General features: G+C 46.7%; 1 protein-coding gene across 14 annotated transcripts in view; it reads left to right on the top strand.

Annotated features, from left to right (window-relative positions):
* Ntrk2 (neurotrophic receptor tyrosine kinase 2) overlaps positions 1-23563 on the top strand; it is a 315342-nt gene that overhangs the window by 23026 nt on the left and 268753 nt on the right. For all 14 annotated transcript variants that reach the window (XM_063276070.1, XM_017600456.3, XM_063276069.1 and 11 more), the window contains 4 exons: positions 10844-10918; positions 11037-11108; positions 15795-15863; positions 19161-19315. In XM_063276070.1, the coding sequence (XP_063132140.1) occupies positions 10844-10918; positions 11037-11108; positions 15795-15863; positions 19161-19315 (371 nt within the window). The remainder of the gene's footprint in view (positions 1-10843; positions 10919-11036; positions 11109-15794; positions 15864-19160; positions 19316-23563) is intronic.

Below are 23563 nucleotides of genomic sequence, written 5' to 3'. Positions count from 1 at the left end.
ACCTTCCCAGGAGACAGTCAACGTGTTACAAGCAGAAACACACTCAGATCCCTGGGGGTCTGTTGGGGCAGGGGGTGGGGGGTGGGGGTGGGGGTGGGGCACAGCTTGGACCCAGGAAGGAATGCTGGGGTGGTTCCCTCCATACTCTGGATTTTCACTTTATTTTATTTTGCTTTACTTTAGTTCGTGTTAGGGGGAGAAGAGGGAGATTCAGATTTTAAAATAAGTAAATTTGTCATTAAAAAATGTTAGTGACTAATAACACATTAAAGGAAAAAGGAAGAGGAAACACCCTGTATTGGGCAGATCAGGATGCCACATGGTGCCCTAGTTAGTTTAATTGTCAATTTTACACAGCCTAGAGCCATCTGGGTGGAGAGCCTCAGTTGAGGAATTGCCTGGATCAGATTAGTCTCTCTCTCTCTCTGTGTGTGTGTGTGTGTGTGTGTGTGTGTGTGTGTGTGTGTGTGTGTGTGTGTGTTTGTAGGGGTCTTGATTGTTATACCACACAAGAGGATCCAGCCCACTGTGGATAACACCAGCCCATTGTGGGCAGTGTCATCCCCTATGAAGGTGGAGCACCAGACCACTGTGGGCAGCATCATCTCCTACGGTGCGCCAGTGAGTGAGGCAGAGAGTGAGCCAGCCAGCAGCGTTCCTCCATGCTTTCTGCTCCAAGTTCCTGCTTCAGATCCTGCCCTGACTTCCCTAAATGATGGGCCGCAACCTGCAAGCTAGATTGAACCCTTTCCTCCCCTAAGCTGCCTCTGGTCAGAGTTTGATCACAGCAACAGAAAAAGTCTAGACCATGCGGCTTGTGGCAACAGTGTTGATCCATTTGTAAGATTTTGCACATCGCTTGTTGGCTCGACTTTAGTCTTAAATCTACGCGGGAGACAGTGTAATAATTCAATTAAACATATTTTCCTGGTAGATACTGACGTGTTTTATGTAGACCTTATGCTACCCCTCCAGCTAAGTTTTCTGATGATAAATGGTGCTATTCCTTGTTGGGAAAACTCATGTTGGCAGACGCAGACAATAGCAAGGCTATCCAGACTCTCAGGGAAAAATGCAGAGGTTAACCTCTTTGTCCATAATTACTCAGGGGAACTTCTCTCATAGTTTGCACACTGACAAGGCCCGAAATATCGTCAAGTTCACACCCTCTTCCACATATGTGAGCATGAGGCGTGTGGTGATGAAGCCCACCAGGTTGTCAGTAACCTGGTCATGGACCCAGCCTTCTTGACCACTTGTAATAGGCAGCCCTGACGGACTTCACATAGGAGGCATTTTTTTCTGTCTTCTCCACAGCATGAGGTAGTTACTGTCATTTTCCTGCTGGGACAAGGGAACTAGACCTGGGCCCTTACCCTGGGTCATGGAGCTAACAGGAAGGGGAGCCAGCACAAAATGCCCTCTCTGCTCATCGACTATGCTCCAGACTGTTTTCCAGGTGCTTTATCCATAAATTCTAGCTCCCGGGAGCTGCAGTGCTCAGAGGCTGGCACTGTGTGAGAAACTAAGGATAATTTTGTATCATCTATTACAGTTTTATATAGATACAGTGTGAGACCCCCTCCCTCTCTGAGAAGCACCCTTCTACCTCATACTTTTAGGCCAGTATTCCAGGTGAATATCCATTCTGCAGACAGTCTAGGGATGGTTCTGTATTAGAGGGACTGGGTTTACAAGTCTATGGGTGTGATGGTTAGGTTTTTTTCCCTCAATTTGACATAAATTATGGTCATCTAGGAAGAGGAAACTTCAGAGAGTATGCTCCCAGCCTATTGACCTGTTGTATGCCTGTGGGGCATTTTCTTGACTAGTAATTATTGTAGTTGGAAGGAGGATCTAGCCCACTGTGGGTGGCATCATCCCTGTATTGGTGATCTTGGGTTGCATAAGAAAGCGGGCTGAGCAAGTCATGGGAACAAGCCATTAAGCAGCACCCCTCCATGGCCTCTGCATCAGCTCCTGCCTCCAGGTTCCTGCCTTGAGTTCCTACCCTGACTTCCCTTCACAGGGGACTGACTATAAACTGTGAGCGAAGAGAAACTCTTTCCTCTGCAAGTTGTGTCTGGTCACAGTGGTTTATCATAGCAAAACACAGCAAAGTCGGACGGAACTCTTGGTGATTTGGAACTGTGACTTCAAAGGCTGTGAAACTCGGTTCAGATCTTCATCATGATGTGACCTAGGGGAATCCACCTGACCGGCTGAGGCTCAGTTCCTTCCTCTGAAAACGGGAAACGATAACCATTCTCCTGGTAGTATTTTATGTCACCGGGCAATCTCCTAGCCCAGCAAGCAGCCCAAAGAATGTTTCGGGGGCCACTTCTGGGCAGACTGTAAATGCTAACATTTAACAGAGTACATTACTTGGCCGGCTGAATTAAGTTTTGAGCAAGCTTATTCGATTATTATTTTTTTTTAATTTTTTTTTTACATCCATGTTGCTGTCGCTCACTGTGCGGCGTTCTCTCAAAATGGGGAAGGCGCAGTAAGAGAACCAGGTCCCGCCTCTTGTATCCACCTGCCTTATCACAGCCCTCCCACTGGCTTCTGGGCTGACTTTGAAAACTCATCCTCAAGCCCTTTTGCTGAAAGACCAAAGTTCTCTAGCTCTGAAGCCAGGAGGCAAGGGCATTCTTTTTCTTAATTCATTGAGCTTTTCTTAAATAAAGAAAGAAAATAAGATTTGACAACTTCACACAATTCCACCATGTGTCTAGATTCTGTTTATTCTGTTTACTGCCCTGTCTCAGCCACTTCCACTCCTACCCACGCCCTCCCTCTCAACTGGGCCAGCCATTGCGCTCTGTTTGATTACACACATTACAGAGCACATTAGTTGAGGGATGGTTATGTGCTCTGTGAAAGACGCTCATGGCAGAGGGGATTCTGTCAGATTGAAATGTCTCAGTCCGTGACTCGAGGCTTGGGGGACGCCACCCTCATAGCTCTGAACTGAACCGACCTTAAGCTGAGTCTCTCCAGGTATCACAGTGGCTCCCAACCATAAAACTATTTCTATCATTACTTTTTGGCCATAATTTTGTTCCTGTTCTGAATTGTAATAAGTATCTGACATTCAGGATGGTCTTGGGCAACGCCTGTGGAAAGGGTTGAAGCCCTCAGGTTGAGAACCACTCATCTATCTTCTATGTATTTGGGGGTGGGTGTGGCAGGTGTCTGGGGTATAGGGAATTAATATCTTAGAGTCATATTACTTTTAGGCAAATATTTATGAAAGGAAAACTGCATTAGGGCCCCTCGTTGTGCTTGGGGAGATTTCCAGGTTGGGTTATTTGAAAAGCAAATGTGAAATCACTTAAAACATGAGAAGGATCCTTTTCCAGGAAGCCTTCAATCCAAAGCCATTCCTATGACATAGAACATCTCTGAATAGAACATCGGGTTTTTTCCCCCCTCAAAACAAAACAAATAAACACTCCTGTTTTTGTTAAGCCCACAGAGAGGAAATTCTTTACCCTTAGGAAAACATCTTGGTAAAGGCCTAAAATGTCAAGTTGAGACTGGACTGCACTGGCGACAACACCTCACTTGTATTTGAGTTGTCTGTCTGTCTGTCAACTCTCAAGGCTGATACCGATGCGTCTTCTCCAGCTAAGCCGCCAGTCACACATGTGTACGCATGTGCACGCGGGCTCTTCCAGTCTCGTTCTTGTCTCTACCCACGGCAGTTGCTTGCATCTTTGCTGGGAACCTCGGCTTTGTGGCTTCTCAGATCCTGTGATAACCAGGCCTGTCCACCTGAGAGCATTCACTGTGGATGCGCCTCTCTCGGTAGAGCGCCTACAGCCCATTTCAAACCTCAGATTCTTAGACAGTGTATCCTGTGGCCAATAGGCCTTCACTGGTTATCATTTAAAAATGCATGCAGAGTTGGTTAGAATCTGTCGTTAGGGATCTAATGTCACTTCAAAAAAATTTTTTTTAAATTAAACTTAGTGATTCTGTGTGTTGTGTTTCGCTTGCCCGTATCTAAGTGTCCCACCTATGTGACATGAGTATGAGTGTTTCAAGTATGTTAAGTGTACCATGTGTGTGCCAGGTGCCTATTAGAGGTCAGAACGGGGGCCTCAGATCCCCTGGACTGAAGTTACAGATGGTTGTAATTACGTAGGTGCTGGGACCCAGATCCAGGTCATCTTCGAGGATGGGAGCCAAGTGTTAACTGCTGAGCCATCTCTCCAGCCACTAAATTCACTTTCAAATTGAATAAAATTTTCTTTTGAAATTGCCACTCCCCCCCCCTCTTTCCCTCTCCCCCTCCCCCCCTTCTCTCTCTCTCTGTGTGTGTCTCCTTGGTTGTTTTCATAACTCAAGCTGTTACCTTTAGTATCTTCATTTAGTCTTATTGTACACGGGCATGCCTGTGTGTCTAGCTTCTCTAGGCAGAGGACATTCGAGAACAGACATTTCTTGGGTGTTCACTCTGTGCCAGGGAATGGCTGTACGTGCGACAAACAGAACACCCTGCCCTCAGGAAGTTAACAGTTCAGTTATGGGGTGTCAGATGGGGCAGTAGAAAAATGGAATCGTTGGTTCAAGAAGCGTTCTCTTCTCTCTAAGTCTTACACACACTTTAGAAGTGCTGTGAGTGCTCGCTGTGGGGTGGAGCCAAAGGCCTCTGATTAGAAGGCGCAGTCTGGCTTTTGTCCGTTTGCCACTTAGTGTTGCAGGCCCCGTAGCGTCTCCAAGTAGACGTTGGCGGCTTTTCTGATACCGCAAGCATATCCAGGTTTTAGGGAATACGTCAAGCGTGTTTTGAGTGTAGTGTAGGTGTGGAAAGAGTGTAAACAAGGAGGTTCCTGGTACAACATCCTGAAATGAGTCTTGGGCTTGAGGAAGGAGGAAGGCTTGTTGTGGACATCATGGGGTGGGGGCGGGTGGACACCATAGTGGGGGAGGGGTGAGAGCTGAGGGGATGCCAGAGGACTACTGCATTTGAATCATTGAATGTGACTGTCCACTCTTTCCATATTGATTAGAAGCTACATGAAAGGGTACCGTCTCCAGGGCAGTGGGAGGAATCGTAGGTTTTTGCAGAGAAACTGTGTTTCGCTGGCCTCCCGTGGAGTCCCACGAGACTGGGCTGAAAGGAGGCCTTGGGCCAGAAAGCCCTGGGTCCAGAGGTTTCTAGAATCCTAGGCTGGGTCAGAGGAGCCAGGGGTTGTCATGGCAAAAGCTCTCACAGTCCTCTGCCAAATTCTTGGCCTTTTCCACCGCTGCCTTGGGAGTGAAGACCTTCTTGGAGACTGCTCTTCAGCAGAGAGAGCCCTTAGGGCTCAGCAGCACTTCCCAGGAGCCACTGGGGCAAGGTCTCTGGGGAGAGTTGCTGGGGGTCTGTAGAAGGAGATCACTGACCTCCAGAACCTCTCACAGCTACGTGTAAGCCACTAGTAGGTAGGGAAAGGCACTAGCCTTCAGTTCCTGCCTAGAAGCTCAGACTCTGGCTGACAAGAGATCGTCTGCAGACCTGGGAGCCCGTCTTTCACCCCACTGTGTGGCTCTCTCTAGTTCTCTTTCCTACCCTTACTTCTTTTCCTTCCTTCTTCCTTCTCTTCTTGTTTGGGTTCCTTCCTTCTCCCCTTTCACCTCACCCCCAGCCCTCTCTTCTTTCTTTTTCTCCTCAGAAAGTGAGAAACATTCACCAGAGCACAACAAGATCACTCCCTCTCCTTGCTGGGACTGAGAATCGATGCTGTGACACTTTGTCTCGTCTCTTGCAAATCCTTTCTCTTTATTGAAAGAAAAGGTTTCAATGTAACCAGATAAACCATTTAACAGTTTGTTTCTTTATCCTAAACCCTCCCTTCTTTCCCAAGGTAAACTTCGTCCAGTCAGCATCCTGCACCTTTGCACACACACCTACTGCAAACTCTAGTGGTACCATTTTATACATCCTTAAGCTGTTAGGTAAAGAGTTTTATATGTATATGTCAGTGCATAATTTTGATGCTTTTAAACCTTTGGATCGAGATCAGTTTCTGTGCACATGTGCATGCTTGTGTGTGTGTGTGTGTGTGTGTGTGTGTGTGTGTGTGTGTGTTCAGTTTTTTTTTTTTTCTTTTTTTCGGAGCTGGGGACTGAACCCAGGGCCTTGCGCTTGCTAGGCAAGCGCTCTACCACGGAGCTAAATCCACAACCCCATGTTCAGTTTTGTTATGTATTTCCTATTTTTACCTTTTTATTCCCTGATATCTTTATGATAAGTGTGTATTTTCTGGCTTTTCAGTCTATTATAATGAATATTGTAATATCCTCTTGATTGTCTTAAAAACCGTCCTCCTCACCTTTGGATAAGGTTTCCCTCTCTAAATGACCCAGGGTAGTTTTGAACCTGGAACTCTCCCATTCCCCCCTCCCCTGTCCCCCAGAGCTAGAATCCCAGGGAAGCACCAACAAGCCCCCGTGAGCCTCGCTGCTTCTGTCTTGTGCTTATGTGTGAGAGTTTCCCTTGGCTGAGTACCCACAAGTAGAATCACTGGACCGCAAAGGGTGCCAGTTTATAATTATGTAAAGCACTGCCACTGTGCTCTTTAGAGGGCATGCTCCAGGCCATACGCCCCCACCCCACCAGCAGCAAGTAGATGTTCTACAACTGTCCATCTAATGGGGTAAGAGAGCGAGGGAGGTGTCGCTTTATTTGTGTTTCAGAATCCTAGTGGGTGAGCAGCTTCCCATGGGGCTCCGGCTCGCTCAGGTTTCCTCCACAGACGGTTTTCTCCTCGGGCTGCCCGTTAGCGTTACTGACTCCTTCTGTGTCTGGCTCTTTACCATGAGGAATCAAGCAGAATTTTCTTTCTCTCTCGTTTGTAAAAGATGTATTCATTTTTATTTTACGTGTGTGAGTGTTGTGCCTGTATGTAGCTCTGCGTGCATGCCTAATGCCCACGGAGGCCAGAAGAGAGCACTAGGTGCTCTGTAACCATTGTTAGACAGTTGTAGGCCGTCACATAGGTGCTGGGAACTAAGCCTGGGTCCTCCGCAAGAGCGGCCAGTGCTTTTAAGTGCTTTTCCCCAGGTGGAAGCAGAATTTCTTAGGGGTCGATGTCATGAGTAATTTGTAGCTAGCAGGGAGGCTGTGCTGACTTCTGTATGGAGGATAACCCGTAGCGACCTTAGCATCAGCTGCTGGGGGAGCTGGTGCCCACACGGGACACAGTCTCTGACCAGGAGACCCACGGATCCAGTATGCCTTTCTAAGACCATTTTTAGAATTGTGTATGGTCTTCGAGTGGTTTTCAGAAAAATCGATCCGGTCTTACATCCAAGTGCAATCATACCCTGCTTACTGCAGGCATGTGTCACTGACACAATGTATCCTCTTGTTTTCTTATTTGCAACAACAACACCCAAACATAAAAATGAGTCTTTTAACAACTCAATGTTTTTTTTCCCCCTTTGGTGTTTTTTGTTTTTTTGTTTTGCTTTGTTTTGCTTTGTTTTATATGAGACAGGGTCTCACCCTGTAGCCCTGGCTGTCCTGGAACTCACTGTGTAGACCTGACTGGCCTCAAATTTAAAGTGATCCACCTGCTTCTGACTCCCTAGTGCTGGGATTAAAGGCATGTGCCACAATGCCTGGCCAAGTTAATGCTTCTTTAATCTTTACTCTTCACCTCAATGGTGCCTGTCTCTTGTTCCCACCCCCCTATTGGCCAGCTTACTCTGTCATAGTTATGGAACACAACTAGGCCAGGTAAAATCCAAGTATGGGGTTAAAAAGAAATAAGCATTTAAAAATGGCACGAGCAACTCAAAGGAAGGTTGGAAAAAGATAAATGTTTTCACCATGGATGTTGCTTAGATGCTCACCCGGTGTGTCAGGCGTTTAGTCTCTCATCAGAGAGAATGCAGAGATGATCCCAAAGGAAGAAATTCCAAATGGACAGGGTTTCAAAAGGATGGCGGGCAGGTGCTGTGCCCTGGAAGGTGGACTTGTCTGATGCTCTGTTGTGACTCTGAAGCAACCTCCCCCCATGATTCTTCCTTTTCTGCTGCCGTGGCATAAAAAAAATGCTAAAAATACTTAGCACTCTGGAATCCAGGTCTCAGTGTAAGCTCTCTGAAAAGAATGAGGTCACTGTGGTCTTACTGAAAACGTTAGTGCGATGAAATTCTTGGAAAAATGACTCGAAAATGTGATGATTTTGAAACATTTCATAAAAACTTGATGTCAAAAATTGAGCATTTAGTTCGAGTCTTAAAAATATGTCCTCCTTCTGTGGCTGCTGGGAGGAGGGAGGAACTGTCTACTGCACCTTCACTAGATTCCTTCTTGGGTCCTGGATGAGGAATCTAAGATGTTGAGAAGATCCCGACCTTCTTTTTGGGAGGCTGTGTTTTTGATGTCATGTTTGTGTGTCTTCTTTTAAAATCATTTTGGTTTTGGTGTAGTTTATTGGCCATCTAATTGTAATGTACCCTGATTCTATTTTCCCTTTTCTTCTTCTGGATCTCCCCTCCCCCTCTCTCTCCTTTCAGTGTCTCCATCTCTCTGTTTTTCTGTCTCTCTGTCTCTCCATCTCTTTGTCTCTGTCTCTCCGTCTCTCTGTCTCTCCATGTTTCTGTGTCTCTGTGTCTCATGTCTGTGTGTGTGTGTGTGTGTGTGTGTGTGTAAGTGAGTGTGTGAATCTGCATGTGGTCTATCTGTACATAAGTGTGAGGGCATTCTTACCTCTGTCTGCTTGTGTCGGGGGCTGGAGATCAACTTTGGATCTTTCTCTGTTGCTTCCTATCTTATTTTTTCAGACACGATCTCTCACTGAAGCTGGAGCCTGCCATTTACCCAGATTGGCTGGCCAAGGGGCCTGTGGAGTTTGCTTCTCCCCACACCCGTAGAGTTAGGGTTACAGGTGCATACCCCCAGTTTCATGTGAGTCTGCACTGTGAGCCGTTTGCCCTCTGAGCTCTCTCCTCAGCTCTCCTGCCCACCATGCGTCTTGCCATGTTCTTTTTCTTATTGGGCAGAGATCAGGATTCTGGGCCACTCTCACACCTCATTACTCAAGTCTTTCCATTTTAACTCACTGTCAACAGACAAGCTATGTTTGACTTTAGTGTATTAATTAAAGGGCTTCACATCTTAATGGTTTTTTTTTGTTTGCTTTTTAAGACAAAGGAAAACTTACCCAACTATGACTTCTGTAGAAATTTTGTAACTGCAACTGTTGCCTATCTATCCTTCCTTCGTCCATCAATCCACCATCCATTCATCTATGCGTACATATGTACATATACACATCCATCCAACATGCATACATACATACATACATACATATTTTCCAGCCATCTACATACATACATACATACATACATACATACATACATACACACATTTTCCAGCCATCTACATACATACATACATTTTCCAGCCATCATAATACTACATACATACATTTTCCAGCCATCATAATACATACATACATTTTCCAGCCATCATAATACTACATACATACATACAGACATACATTATCCATCCACCCATCTATCATCCACCAGTATCCATTGATGCATCAGGCCATCATCATCTACCCACACATCCATCACTCCATCCACCACACACACATTAAGCCCCCATCATTCACCTATTATCTATACAGCATCTCACTGACCTAGGAGTTGGGGTACATAGTAAGAATTTTAGAAACAATTCTCTTTTCAAAGAGATTCTGATGTAAGAACATAGGGTTCTTAAACAGCTGTCATACAAAGCTGTCCCCATACCTGTCCCCAAGGATGGTAGCTTTAATTTGTTCATACTGTTGAAGACTATGGTTGCATATGACAGAAATTCAGATCAAACTAGGGTTGTAATATTGTATATCTCAATATCTTCAGGATGCTGCCCCTTCGTATGCCTCATTAGCTCCTGTTTTCTCATTGACTTCCTTTTCGAATGGCTTCTTTCTTGTGGCAGAGAAGTCACCTGTTGGAAGGCCTACGTTATTCTGTAGTTGTGAATAACTCAGAGAATGGAAAAAACCCAACATCCTTCTCCCAGGATTCATAGTGTTAATTCTTAAGGAAGAATTTCTCTGGTCTCGCTGAGGTCACATGTACACCTCTCAGCCAATCACGTTATTCTCTGTCTTTAGCTGGAGGAGTCTTTAGTTAATTCCTACATTTAGAAGCTTTGGGAGGTTGGAGAGGAGCGAAGATTTCCTACAGAGACTTCACTAGGGCCACCTAAGGGACTTGTGGAATGTGGTTCATCAAAAGGAAATGTTGTAATTGTGGCTGACAAAGGCAGAAGGGGAGAATGCTGGCCAAGAAAAGAACCAGGCAGAGGGAGGGAGAGGGAAGCAAGAAGCTCTTCACATTTTACAAGATAAAAGGAGGGAGGGAAGGTGTGTCCTGGAATGGCAGGGACACGTGACGGGTCTCACACTTCCAAGCGGGTCACCATCAGTGTGCCACACATTTGGGACGTTTGCATCTTTAAAACTGAAATTTTTTCTTAGACAGGAAAGTGAAAACCAATGAGACACTAGGCGAGCAGGCCATGGATGGTGGAACCCAGTTGTTGCCTTCACTGTAAAGGAAGGGGTGTGAACGAATCTAGGGGAGGCCAGGGGCCTGGGGGTGACTATGGCGGAATCAACGTGTACTAAATTCTCAGAGAACCAACGGTAACAGAGGGATAATATAGCTAGTGAGTGCGGAAGGGGCTCCTTAGACACCTTGGTCAGGTTATGAGCTCGCTACCCATAATTCCATGTTATCGCTGACATCCCCGCTCACCCATCATTCCACGGAATCGCCGGCATTCTCAGTCACCCATAATTCCCTTTCTGCTTTGTTACAGTCTCATTGCAAACCAGAAAAGGTTAGAAATCATCAATGAAGATGATGTCGAAGCTTACGTGGGGCTGAAAAACCTGTGAGTACTCACCGCGTCTGCACCTTACCTCAGAGACCTGTCTTGTGTCCCACTGTGGTCGGGTAGGTAATTTGCTGGTTAGTCCTGACGTGAATGCCATTGTGTCTTTCTTTTGCAGTACAATTGTGGATTCCGGCTTAAAGTTTGTGGCTTACAAGGCGTTTCTGAAGAACGGCAACCTGCGGCACATGTGAGTAGAGCCATCTCTTTGCTTCCCAGGGCCCGATTTGTTCAGTATTTTTCTCACTCTTTTATTTTTTTCTTTGCCAACTCTAAATCTCCTTCTTAAAAGTTAGTGTAGCTGCGATAATAGCTTAGGAACATTAGCTTTGATTCTGTGTGATCTCTGAATGGCTTCAGAGGGGTACTTAGAACAGCCTGTTTATTTCCTCTCATGAATTTCTGGGTCATTTCCATCTTGGACGGAGCGCTGGGCCAACGGCAAGGACTCTGATGTGAAAATGATGTCCTTGTACAGGCCTCTTGATTCTTTCCCTTGGAATCAAGACACACTCCCTGGAAAACGTCAAGCTAACTAATCAAGACTCTGACTTGGTCTTGGACGGTTTAAGAAAATAAAAATTGGGGTTGGGGATTTAGCTCAGTGGTAGAGCGCTTGCCTAGGAAGCGCAAGGCCCTGGGTTCGGTCCCCAGCTCCGAAAAAAAAAACAAAAAAAAAAAAAAAAAAAAAAGAAAAATTACTATTGCCTTTCCCCCTTAGAATAGGACCATTTGAACGTTCATTTTCTTAAACAGCATGTGCCATGGATCGATGGAAATAGAAAAAAAAATATCAATCACGGTCTATACCAAAGCTCTAGGTGATTCTTAATAGTAGGAGCTGCGTTTCTCCCAAGTCCTGTTGGCATTTTGTTGACTGAAGTCAGTTGGGAACACAATAAATAAGAGTCATCATATGGTTTTCTGGGAAGTCCCCTCAGTCATATAAGTTAAGTCAATACATCATGGCCTCCTTGAAATATCCGACTAGACAGTTCACCAAAAATGTCCACAGCCCTGCCCCAAGCTCTGGTGGGAATCTGCTGCTGGAGGGCTGTTACCTGATGTGTATTGATCAAACTCTCTTAGCAACGCTAAGTTAGGCATTTCACATTTAACCTGCAGGATCTCATCTGGCCATTTCACTTGCCTTAACCGATGTCCATATTACCAGGACATAGGCAAAAGTCCAGTCTGAGAGAGCTGTGGGGCTGAACCAGGTGACTAACTCCTCACCATGTTCTTTCTTACGGCAGGAGTAACGGAGATAAAATTTCTGCCATTGCCGTCATCTTGTAACATCTGTCCCTCTTCCCCTCCCCGGGGAAAACAGTTCCTGGTCTGACTTCCAGGCCGGTTATTAAAGCGCTCATTGCCTCAGAGCACCCTGCCTGGATGCTCAGTGGAGATGTGTTGATATCACTGAAGACCTTAATTTCATAAAGTCATTATCATGAGTTCATATTTTATATGTGACAGGAATGATGAAGCCACTTTCTAAGATACAAAAAAAAAAAAAAAAAACATTCTGCAAAACCAGGATGAAACTCGGGGCACATTTTAGAACACATTTTCTTGAAACACTTCTTGACAGCCTGTCTGGGTCGGTTTGCTGGGGCAAGCTTGATGTGTGTGTCGCCCTTGGTGGCACAGCCGTGACAGCAGAAGAAGAATGGAAAAACATCCCACTGAAATCTCTTAGAAGTAATTAATGACCTCAATAGTTATGTTTTTGAATTTTTATTACAGATGACCCTAGACCCAAATCACCCAGCAGTTGTATCGTGCATTGTCTGATTCCTCAGGGAATTGATGCTCCTGTTATAATATGAACAGTGGGCTGTGGCTAATTGTAATTTTATTGATCGCCCGTGTGTGTGTGTGTGTGTGTGTGTGTGTGTGTGTGTGTGTGTGTGTGTGGTGATAGAATAATTTTAATGGCTTCATACCCAGCTTACATTAAATCATGTATCTGCCTCACTCAAGGATAGATCTTCTAAACAGCTTCCTTACCAGACCGTAATCATATCCAATAAATTGATCAAACTCCATAAACTGTATGGATGTGTGTAGCTTTTGTCAAGCAGTATGACCCCATGAAGTCAGGCAAGTGTTCAGATAGGCAGGGGTGAGGAGAGGTGAGACAGCAGTGAGCTTCACACAGCCAAGTGAGGAAAGAGGCTCTTCCTAGCTGCGGTATGAAAGGGAATCTAGTAGCTTGCCTTGGATTGGGATGCAGGAGGAGTCAGGTCTAGCATCTCCCTTCTGTCCTAGTCTCTACGTGGGCCCGAGGACCCTGGGGACCAGCTTGTTTTGCCTGGATTTTCCAAACTCAGATTGCACTGTGCTGGGTTATCCGCATAGTGGGGTGCACGTGGCTAAGGAGGAAGCCTGTGAGAGAAGCTTTCTCTCTAGCCGGAGGCTGGCCTGAAGATCCCTCTGAGCTCCCCCACCCATACAGAAATGAGGGACAGACTGGGTCTGCTGTACTTCGGGCTTTAGGGGATCTCACAAGAGACCCCTGCCTCGTCTTTGCCCCGGTTTGCCCGGTCCACGTTAGCCTCGCACGGCCACCACCCAGAGCTGGTCTCTGAATGTACGTCTGGGTGCCTTTAATTGCTACCCAACCCCTAAAATCCCAGGAACTGTGAGAAAAGCCAGCATTTGTGTTTTCCAGGGGCTTTGCCGAGGTGCTAATTAGGCTCTTAGCAAAGTTTTACAATCAAACAGTAAGAGGATTGTTGATTTTTTTTCTTCCTTCTTCCTCCTTTTTGGCTTTTGGCCCCATTCCTAAGTATGCTTCATAAAACTCATCTTGTTCTTTGGCCCGTAACCCCGAGCTGCACTGTGCTGCTGGCAACCCAACCTAGCAGCTGCTTCCCGGGAGGGCATCTTGGAGCTGACAGGGGGAGGCCGCTCTGTAGGGCAGCGCGAGCTGATGGGGCAGGGGGTGGGGGTGGAGGGCTGCTCCATAGGGCAGCGCAGAGTTGATGGGGGAGGAAGGCTGCTTCATAGGGCAGCGTGAGCTGATGGTGGTGGGGAGGTTGTTCCATAGGGCAGCACAGGTTGATGGGGCGGCTGGTGGGGTGGGGGTGGGGACGCTGCTCCATAGGGCATCACGAGCTGATGGTGGTGGGGGGGAGTTGTTCCATAGGGCAGTGCGAGCTGATGGTGGGGGAGGGGGGTGGGGGGGAGGGAGGAAGGTGGGAGAAGGGTGCGGGATGGGGGACGCTGCTCCATAAGGCAGCAACACGAAGCTGATTGGGTGGGGGGAGACTGCTCCCTAAGGCAACACAAGCTGATGGGGCAGGGAGTGTGGGGGGTGGTGGGGGAAGACTGCTCCATGGGCTAGCGTGGAGCTGGTGGGGAAGCTTCCTCTTAACCTCTTTTTGCTTCTCTCTCCCTCCTGGTCTCTGCTTTTCTCTCTCTCCCCTTCCCTCCCCTCCATCCCCGCCCCTGCACCCCTTTTATTTTTCTTGGTGGAGAACAGCTTTCTTCCCCCCCCCCCCCCAGAAAGATTGGGTTTGGTGTGAACATATCTAAGGCGTAAAAGACAGGCAGAGATTTTTGGTAGGAGATGCTCCACTGAAACAATTCTTAATTCATGTCCCCAAGAAAAGACTCACGTGGGCGTGTCTCACAACTTCCTGATGGATTACATTTTCATCCGGGGGGGGGCACCCTTTTCTGTGGGCCAGCACTAGTGTGAATGGAGAAGAAGCAAGCTTGCAAGCCATGAGAGCGTCCTCCCATCGGTCCGGGTTCAGGTGGGGGAATATCTCCCTGAAGGCAGACACTGGATGGGTCACCCCATTCGCGAGTTATGAGAAGCTGCATTTTTCTCCATTCACCAGCTAACCCTGTTAGCCCCTACAGATGACTGACCTGTCATTGGCCTGATAGCATACTGTCCCTAGCAGACCTTCTTAGACACCTGCCTGCCTGAGCCACGTGAGAGGCCAAGAGCCACGTGGATGGGGTCTTGGCTGGTTTCGTGGACGAGACTTTCATTTTTTTTTTTACACTTTTATTACTTGCCAAAAATACCCATCCAGAGGCTCAAGAACTTTAAATTTTAAACAGTAAACAAATTCAGCTGCCAAGATGAGGGCTGTGAGTTTCCCATCCTGACAATTGTACTCCAGATTGGAAGTACTCATCCACACTACAAAAAGCTCGCATTTGGAACACACCAGGTCTTCATATGTTTTTTTGGTTTTTTTTCTCCCATGGATAGAGCATCTTTCCACTGGCTTGTTTGGATATAAAGATGCTGTGTTTCTGGGGAGCTCATGATAAAGCCTGACACATGCCCTGTTCCCCAGTGTTCACCCTGGTCTCTTTGTGGAGTCACTCCCTCATGGAGGTCACACTGTAAACGGTCCCACCAGGCGGTTTCAGTCAGCAGGTGTGTTCCTTCCTGGAAAGACAGTTGAAAGTCTGTCGATTCCAAGTTTTGTTTGTCACATACCTCAAAAACGTTCAAGGTGCTTTTTACTTTTAGAGTCTCTTTTTCTTTTCTCTCGTGGACTTATAATGTGATGTTTCATTACATATTCAACCAATTCAATGTTCAAAGCATCGGGAGCCCAACTGGGGCAGAGAAATGGACCTTCAATCCGTACGTGAAATGTAAACTTCTGGGTTAAAAAGAGACACTGAGAAACACACAGTCTTCTTTCACAGTGCATAGGAACCGTAAGAGAGGCAGGGACCCCAGGAAGTTATTTCTAAGGTAAAAGGCACAGTTGGTTCCAAATAAGATGGGTACCTTAGTCCAGGAAACTTATGTTTTGAAAACAAGACCTCCATTGGAGCATATCACTCTTAAGTCATAACCTTTAAATGTACACTTAACGTATCTGATTTCTTCCAGCAATTTCACTCGAAACAAGCTGACGAGTTTGTCCAGGAGACATTTCCGCCACCTTGACTTGTCTGACCTGTAAGTAACGATTTTGTCTGGCGTTTGGGAGGAAATTTTCAAAAGAAAGGATAATTAAGTATTTTTTTTGAATGAGTTGCATCAAAACACTTGAAAAAATGCTTTCTCTAGCGTTGCCCCAATTGGGTGATTACAAACAGTCTCCTTCATATGTCATCGTGATCAGTCGAATGCCGTTTTCACATAAATAATTTATTTTCTAATAGAGGGAGAAGAGGGGGAAAAAACCAGCAGGGAGTTTTTGTGCTAAAGTAGCTTTATATTTCATCTCCTCTGGTTCTTGTTTTATTCAAGCCCTAAAATAAAGCGCATTTGTCAAAGAGGAAATCACAGTGGTAACGACACCCTTCCGGCTTTGTCCGTCAGCCCAGGATAGGCTTGGGTAGAGCCAACCGTGGCAGAGAGGTTACTCCTATACCCTGCATCTCTTCGAGATGTTCTTTTGGGTCCACCCCTCTGCTCGATGTTTATCCTTATGTCCCAGCTGAGCCGTGTTGATGGCGAACGGTCAGCATCTCCGAGGGTGCTTGGTTCTTAGTGTAAACTGCCAGGCAAATAGGGAAGGCTGCTGTTGCTGTGGTGAGGGTCTTGAGGAGACTCCAAGGTATGAGGGGCTTGAAGGACAGGGCTCTGGATATCAGGAAGAAGCAGCAGCTTAAACATGGCCCATAAAAAAAAAAATCAGGAAAGTCAGGAATGTCAGGAGTCATCGTGCGTCAGAAGCTGAAGGGGCACTGAGGATTCTTAACGGAGCTTCACAGCTCAGGGTAGAGGAAGAGGGTTCCGGGGTCACTGGCCTGTCTGCCCCCAGACACCAGACAGATGGAACGGGGCCTTGGTTCTTGCCGTTGATCTGGGCAGTGATGGGGTGAGGGCTGGTTTGAGCTCTGAATACTAGGATGAAGTCCCCTACAGAAGGAACCGCAAAATGGAACCCCCACCTCTAAGGCAGATAGGCGAGAAGGCTACCCGTGGACATGCTCCGGTTACAGCCAGACTGGCTGCCCCAAGTGGGAGGATCCACGCCACTTCCACAGAGACATCCTGGGAACAACGTACACAGGGCTTGAAGAAGATGAGGACAGTTTACTTCAACCACTAGGGAACCATCTTGCTGAAAATAGTCACATCCATCAGAGCTGGTGGGCGGATCTAGTTTCTGAGGATAGTATACGTGGTGTGTGTGTGTGTGTGTGTGTGTGTGTGTGTGTGTGTAGGACTTTGGTCTAGCAGATTAAAGAAGAGTTTGGGGGGTGGTGATGGCATGAGCCCCAAATTGACACCAGAAGAAGAAGGGCCCACTGGGTTAGGCGCTCAGGACAAGACATACAGGGCATCTTCCTATAGAGAGGGTCTTTCACTGTGTTTAAGCACATCATGCACACACCCCTAGTGGAGAGGTCCCACTGTACAAGCAGGAAGGGGTCACATGGCGAAAGTCTTGACAAGTGGCAATTATTTGGAATAAACTAACTTCAGGGAGTTGAAGGACTAGAGTTGACCTCCTAAAGTTACTTTACATTTATACTAGTTATATATTTCCTTGGGTACAGTATATTATATAAATATAATATCATATATTGAACACTCGAAATATTTTCTTCCACCTCTTATGAAATGTAAAGCGCGTAGTAATTAACACAGTACGCTCACTGCACTTCAGAATGCCGTGACCGGCTTTGTCTGACTGTGGCTTTGTACCCAGCTGCCCGTCTGCCTGCTTTACCCTTCCCAGCTTCCAGGAACCGCTGTCCCGCGCCTTACATCTGAGGCCAGTTTAATTAGCCCGCATGTGCTTTCCATGTTCTGACACCGGGAGAGACTCGATACCTCAGAGGCAGCCCTGGGACACAGGGCAAGGTGCTCTGTGTGAAGGTGTTGGGTTAAGAATTAGAGTTCCACCTTCCAGTTCACATCTCGGAACTCCAATGGCCTAGTCGCTCAGCGACACAGCCAGTAGGCGTTGGCCCGGAGCAAATTGCCCGTTAGAAGGAAGGAGAGACGTTTGTGTCTAGGATTCTGTCCCTTAGTGGGAGAGCTGGGTGCCTAAGCAAGTCACCAGCTCTCTGCCAGGACTGTGTGGCTTTGGAAACAGCCTGAGCTTTGTCACTGAAGCATCCATTCCACCCCCCCTCCCAGCTTATTTGATTTTAGCGTTGTTTTAGAAAGACTTCAGCCATCCTTGGACTCAGAACTCTAAGAGATACCTTGGGCAGCTTGAACTGGAGCCAAAGGTGGGCCTTTCCTGTCTCACAGTCCTTGTCTCATAGCATCAAAACCTATGTTGATATTGGAGGGACACTTGGAGATGGGGGTAGCAGATACAAATGAAGCCAGTCTACCATGACCACATTCCCCCCCAACCCCCATGAAACTCACAGAGAAGTCTCCAGGGACCTCCGAGATTCTTAGAGAACGCAGTCAGAAAACCACAGGAGTAAATGATGTTGCGAGGCCAGGTCCTGTCCTCGGGAAATCTTAAGTATTGTGGTTAGTGCTAGGCAGTCTATGTAACGATTGAAAATGGCCTCATTTAAGGGTTCATTATCATAAATGGGATTCATCTTAAATAGGCCACTGAGCATTATAAATAAGCATTAAAGATTTTTTTTACCCCCTGTGGTTTTTGTTTTCCTCCACACACATTTCCTCCTTCACCCACTGTAGTACTTAGGAGCCCAGACAGCACGGCTGAGGGCTGGCTGGCTGTGTGTCTTTCTGCACCTGTCCTGTGTAGACAGCCTGGGAGGCCACTGTGCCACCCTGCAAAACCCTCACTGGGTTGAGGATGTGCATATAAGTCCTCTGCCTCTCCCCCTTCCAGCTTCTGCCCTCAGCTTTTTGGCTTGGATGAAAAGGCCTCTGGGGGGGGCACGATGCAGAACAGCAAGAGAGAAGGCCAGTTCACCTCGGGCTGGCCTCAGATCCCTGTCTCTGATTTCATTTTCAACGGAGACAAAATGATTCCCACATAGGTGCAAGACCGCACCTCCCCCGTCGTCATGAGAGGCTCTCTGCTGTGGTTGTGTTTGATCAGATCTGTTTTCCCTCAGCGCTCTGCAAAGTTTTGCGTCTCTCTGCTATCTTTAGCCTCCACAGTTCTGTTTGCACGTAACAGCAGAACAGTATTTATCAAATATCGGGGTGAATAATAAGCACTGTCGTGACATCAAGGTGGGCGTGACTTCCAGAGGTTGGCGGCTAGCACATATGCCTCCCGTAATCAGTCGTGCACGCGGGTGAAGCTGAAAGGGAAGGGGGAGCCTGACTGACGGGCTTGCGTTTCTGTTCCCACAGGATCCTGACGGGTAATCCGTTCACGTGTTCCTGTGACATCATGTGGCTCAAGACTCTCCAGGAGACGAAATCCAGCCCCGACACTCAGGATTTGTATTGCCTCAATGAGAGCAGCAAGAATACCCCTCTGGCGAACCTGCAGATTCCCAATTGTGGTAATTTACTTTTAATCAATGAGTTCTAGTTGCTATTAATTATTCTAATTGCCTTGGTATGGTCGTGGGTCCGGGAAGGACATGGCCACCCAGACTTACACAGTGTGTTGGGGATGTCTCTGGCAAATCAGACGTTTACATGCAGTGTGGAGAAGGCAGCTGTGAGCCCCTTTAGTGAATTTTCTTTCCAAGTAGAACATTGCTTCTGAATGGCTGACGTTAAAGAACATGGAGGAAAAGTACACCGTTAACTCTTTGGTTGATCTGTCTGCCTGCCCATCCATCACTCATGAGTCCATTCGACTACCCACCTCCAAAAATATCCACTAAGAGTATAGCCCTTCCCAGGTCGCACACACGTTTGATTGGCATGTAAGCCATGCAGAGGCAGGACCACAGGGCACTGAGGGAGCCCTAGCAGCTAAGGTAAATGGTCCAAACCTGCACATCTTTAGATCAGCCTGCTGCGGCACGCTTCTGCCATGGCCGGCTGCACTCCTGTCTGCTCGTCCCCGTCCCTGGGTTCAGCCTCTATTGTCCCCTCCTGTTCTTCCCAACACTTCAATCTGGAGAGTTTAAAAGGACACCTTTGGACAAAGCCCAGCTCTCAGTGAGAGATCATGTCCCACAAGGAGGAAAACAGGGTCAAGGTTAGGATTTTCCTACCTCGTGACTTATCTGTACAGTGACACACGTGGGCGTCACTCCTTCATCAGAATTTTAATCAGTTAGTCAAACAGTTGACAAGCTCACAGACAATTGTTCTGTTTTCTCTTGCCTGGTGGCAGGTGACAAAACAGGAGCTTGCCTTGTAGTGCCCTGTTTGTATCTCCAGGGATGTGTATGACCATTTCCCTCCCAGAGCCCCTGCCCCTCCCCCCTCCCTTGTTTGAAGGCCCATTTTTATTTAAGAACAACACCATTGCCGTTTACTCTTAATGAGGTTTAATAATGATAATAAAAGATAAGGGCTCACTTCTTACTCTGGAGGACCTTGGAAGACAGCACTCACCTGTCACACAGGTGAACCTTTTCTGTACAGACAGAGTCTTCTACTCTCATTGCGGGGGGAATGTCACTTTGTCCCCTTGCCTGTTTTCCTCAGCCTGCCTTGCCAGCCAACAGACATACAGACAGACAAACAAAACTACCACACTGTACTGGCTGGTTTTTTACACAAGCTGGAGTTATCACAGAGAAAGGAGCCTCAGTTGTGGAAATGCCTTCATGAGACCCAGCTATAATGCATTTTCTCAATTAGTAATCAAGGGGGGAGGACCCAGCCCATAGTGGGTTGTGCAGTCCCTAGGCTGGTGGTCTTGGGTTCTATAAGAAAGCAAGCTGAGCAAGCCAAGGGAAGCAAGCCAGTAAGTGACATCCCTCCACGGCCTCTGCATCAGCTCCTGCTTCCTGACCTGCTTGAGTTCCAGTCCTGACTTCCTGTGGTGATGAACAGCAATGTGGAAGTGTAAGCTGAATAAACCCTTTCCTCCCCAGCTTGCTTCTTGGTCATGATGTTTTGTGCAGGAATAGAAACCCTGACTTAGACACATACCAAACAACTCTTACTATGTGTGTGTCCATGGCCGTTCTGTACACGTTAGAACTACTGAGAGAAGCTGCCTAGAGGGGCAAGAGAGTCCCTGTTGGTCACCTGGCCATTTGGCCTGCACCCAAATCCCCACAGCTGTTTTGACCTCCTGTCCAAGAAACATAGAACGGGGAGCATCTGACACAGACCCTTGTCCCACAAGCCGCCTCTGAAGAGGTGGCTGCTTTGTCCTTGCCTGACACCAACTCTTAAATGGCCGTGCGATCTTGACATGGGTTCAGAGAGAACCCTTCATTGATGCAGCTGACCATTGAGATGGGGACGGAAGAAATGTTTGAAGTAAACAGCTACATAACTTTTTAGCCTGTCTATCTTCAATATTTTTTATTTCTTTTGTTTTTCTACACATTTCTTGATGGATTGTGTGCTCGAGAGTAGTGTTTTCCTGTCACCCTACCCCCTGTCTCGGGGAGCTGAGCTTTGATTGATTACCTAGGTCTCCTGGTCACATCTGCCAGCCACTTGAGTGTCAACAGTGCCTGTTAAAGCAGCATTCGCATTCGGGGCTGTGTCAGGTGACTCTATGTCCCTGTAGTCTAGGAAAGCACCATTTTCCTTTGTATTTTATAATCATGTTAGGTCAATACTGACAGACTCATGATATTCTTTCTAACTATTGCATAGTGTTTGTGGTCAAATGTATCTTGGTTACCCTAAGTAGTCCATGCTGATGGCAGTTTGGCTTATTTCCCACGTCAGAGAAAGATTTTATTTTTATTTACCTTAAATAAAAAAAAAATCATATATGTATGTACCTGAGTGTGTGTTATGTGCACCTCAGGCATGCAGTACCGACAGGAGCCAGAAGAGGGCGTTTGATTCCCCTGGACCAGGAATCAAAGCTTGTGCGCCATCATGTGGGTATTGGTTGGGAACTGAACCCAGTCCTCTGAAGAGCAGCCAGTGCTCCTAACTTCTTACTGTCACAGAGTTCCCATGGAGTCCTTCTCCATGCTCCTGTCAGTGTTCTAGAAGACCTCACAGAGCTGAGCTTTTGTCTTATAAGATGTGTGGCTTAAAGATGACTGTACTTACAGCTCTCCACTCTGATATCAGTGAACTGCTTAGCCCATCTGTCTCAAGAGTGCTGCCTGGCCCTTTTACTGTGCGTTTCCCCAATTATTAAGTATTCCCCAGCGTGTATGGAACTGGTCTGTGCTTTGGCGAATGTGTCTCTTTCTATGCTTCCCTTGATATTCCGTAGCATTTGAGGGCTTTTTTCCCCCATTTATTTTCATCTGTAGTGTCTGCTTTTTTTAATTGTCTAAAAGTTATAAGCTATACTTCTGGTTTTTTTGCCAAAAATATAAACCCAAGCATTTATCACGTATACTTCAACGTATATTTCCTACAAGTATCTAGAGTTTATAACACCAAAACACAAGAAAAAAAATGCTTATATTTCTCTGTATTTGTTTGCACATTTCTCAGCATTTTATCAGTCTCGGATTTCATATTTATTTATTTTTTTCCTGCTCAATGGGAAATGTTCACAAACAGTTGGCTGTCGATTGTATCGGAGTCCATGTGTTGCCGCTTGTTAGAAGAAAGCGCTCACAGTGCTCAGACGACACACAGGGCACGGCTTCCTAGACCTGTAACAATGACAACCAAAAAGCACTTGGAGATACATGATGTAAATTGGAAAAATTATAAAATGTGAATTAATAGGGGGTTGGGCGTATTGCCAATCTGTGGGTTCTTACCTAAGAAACTAAAACTAGTCCTGTAACTGGCAGTGAAGAGACACTAAATACGTTTGTGAATCACAGCCCTAGGAGCCTGGCAGGCATAACACTGAGATGCACGCACACGTGTAAACCACAGGGAAAGACTTGGGGAAATGACAACGATGTTCGATGGAGTCTTTAAAAGTTCAAAGATACATTTCAAGGGTTTTACTGATGCACACTCCTTGCACGTGCTACTGGGCTCTCTGAGGACATTTTGGTCAATCGTGTGATGTATGTGCCATGGGCGTGTTCCCTCGTACTACGTGTGCTCTCATTTCTTCCCCATTAGTACTCTGTTGTGGTAAAAATAAAAAAGGGCACAGACCTGGTTCTCGCCCTTACCCTTGCAGTCTTGCCCTTGCTAGTCCCGGCTCTGTGGGGCCACCGGAACTAGTGCTAATTTATCTCGGCGGCTCTACCCTGCCCCCAGTACTCCCTGACCCAGATGGGTCGCTGCCACACTAGCAGAGTCCACCTATCTCTTGGCTCTGTTACTGTGGACTCTGTTCACATTCCCAGCATCCACCTCCTGGTCCCAGTGGCTACCCTCTCATAACTCTCTGCCACTGCTCTGTTTACACTCCCAACATCCAACCCCTAATGGTTATGATATAAACTCCCAACAACCCGTTAAAAACAAGACTCAACAAGCTGCAACCCAACAGTCAGATTTACATGTTAAATTCTCAATCCACGATGCATCCACACAGTAAACTCACAGCCAATGGATAAGGATATAAACCGCTCACCTAGATGAGATAAATTTGCCTACAGAAATCCATCCCAGCTACCTTGACAATTCAAGATCCACATCTGGGTCATCCTTCTCTGTCTCCATCTTGATTCTCCTTACTTCTCCTTCTCTCCTGCCTTACAAAAAGCCTTATTTTTATTACTGTCCAA

This window comes from Rattus norvegicus, chromosome 17 (assembly GCF_036323735.1).
Source record: "Rattus norvegicus strain BN/NHsdMcwi chromosome 17, GRCr8, whole genome shotgun sequence".
Lineage (NCBI taxonomy): Eukaryota > Metazoa > Chordata > Mammalia > Rodentia > Muridae > Rattus > Rattus norvegicus.
The sequence above is the reverse complement of the archived record's forward strand: the minus strand, read 5'-3'. Positions and strand labels throughout refer to the sequence as shown.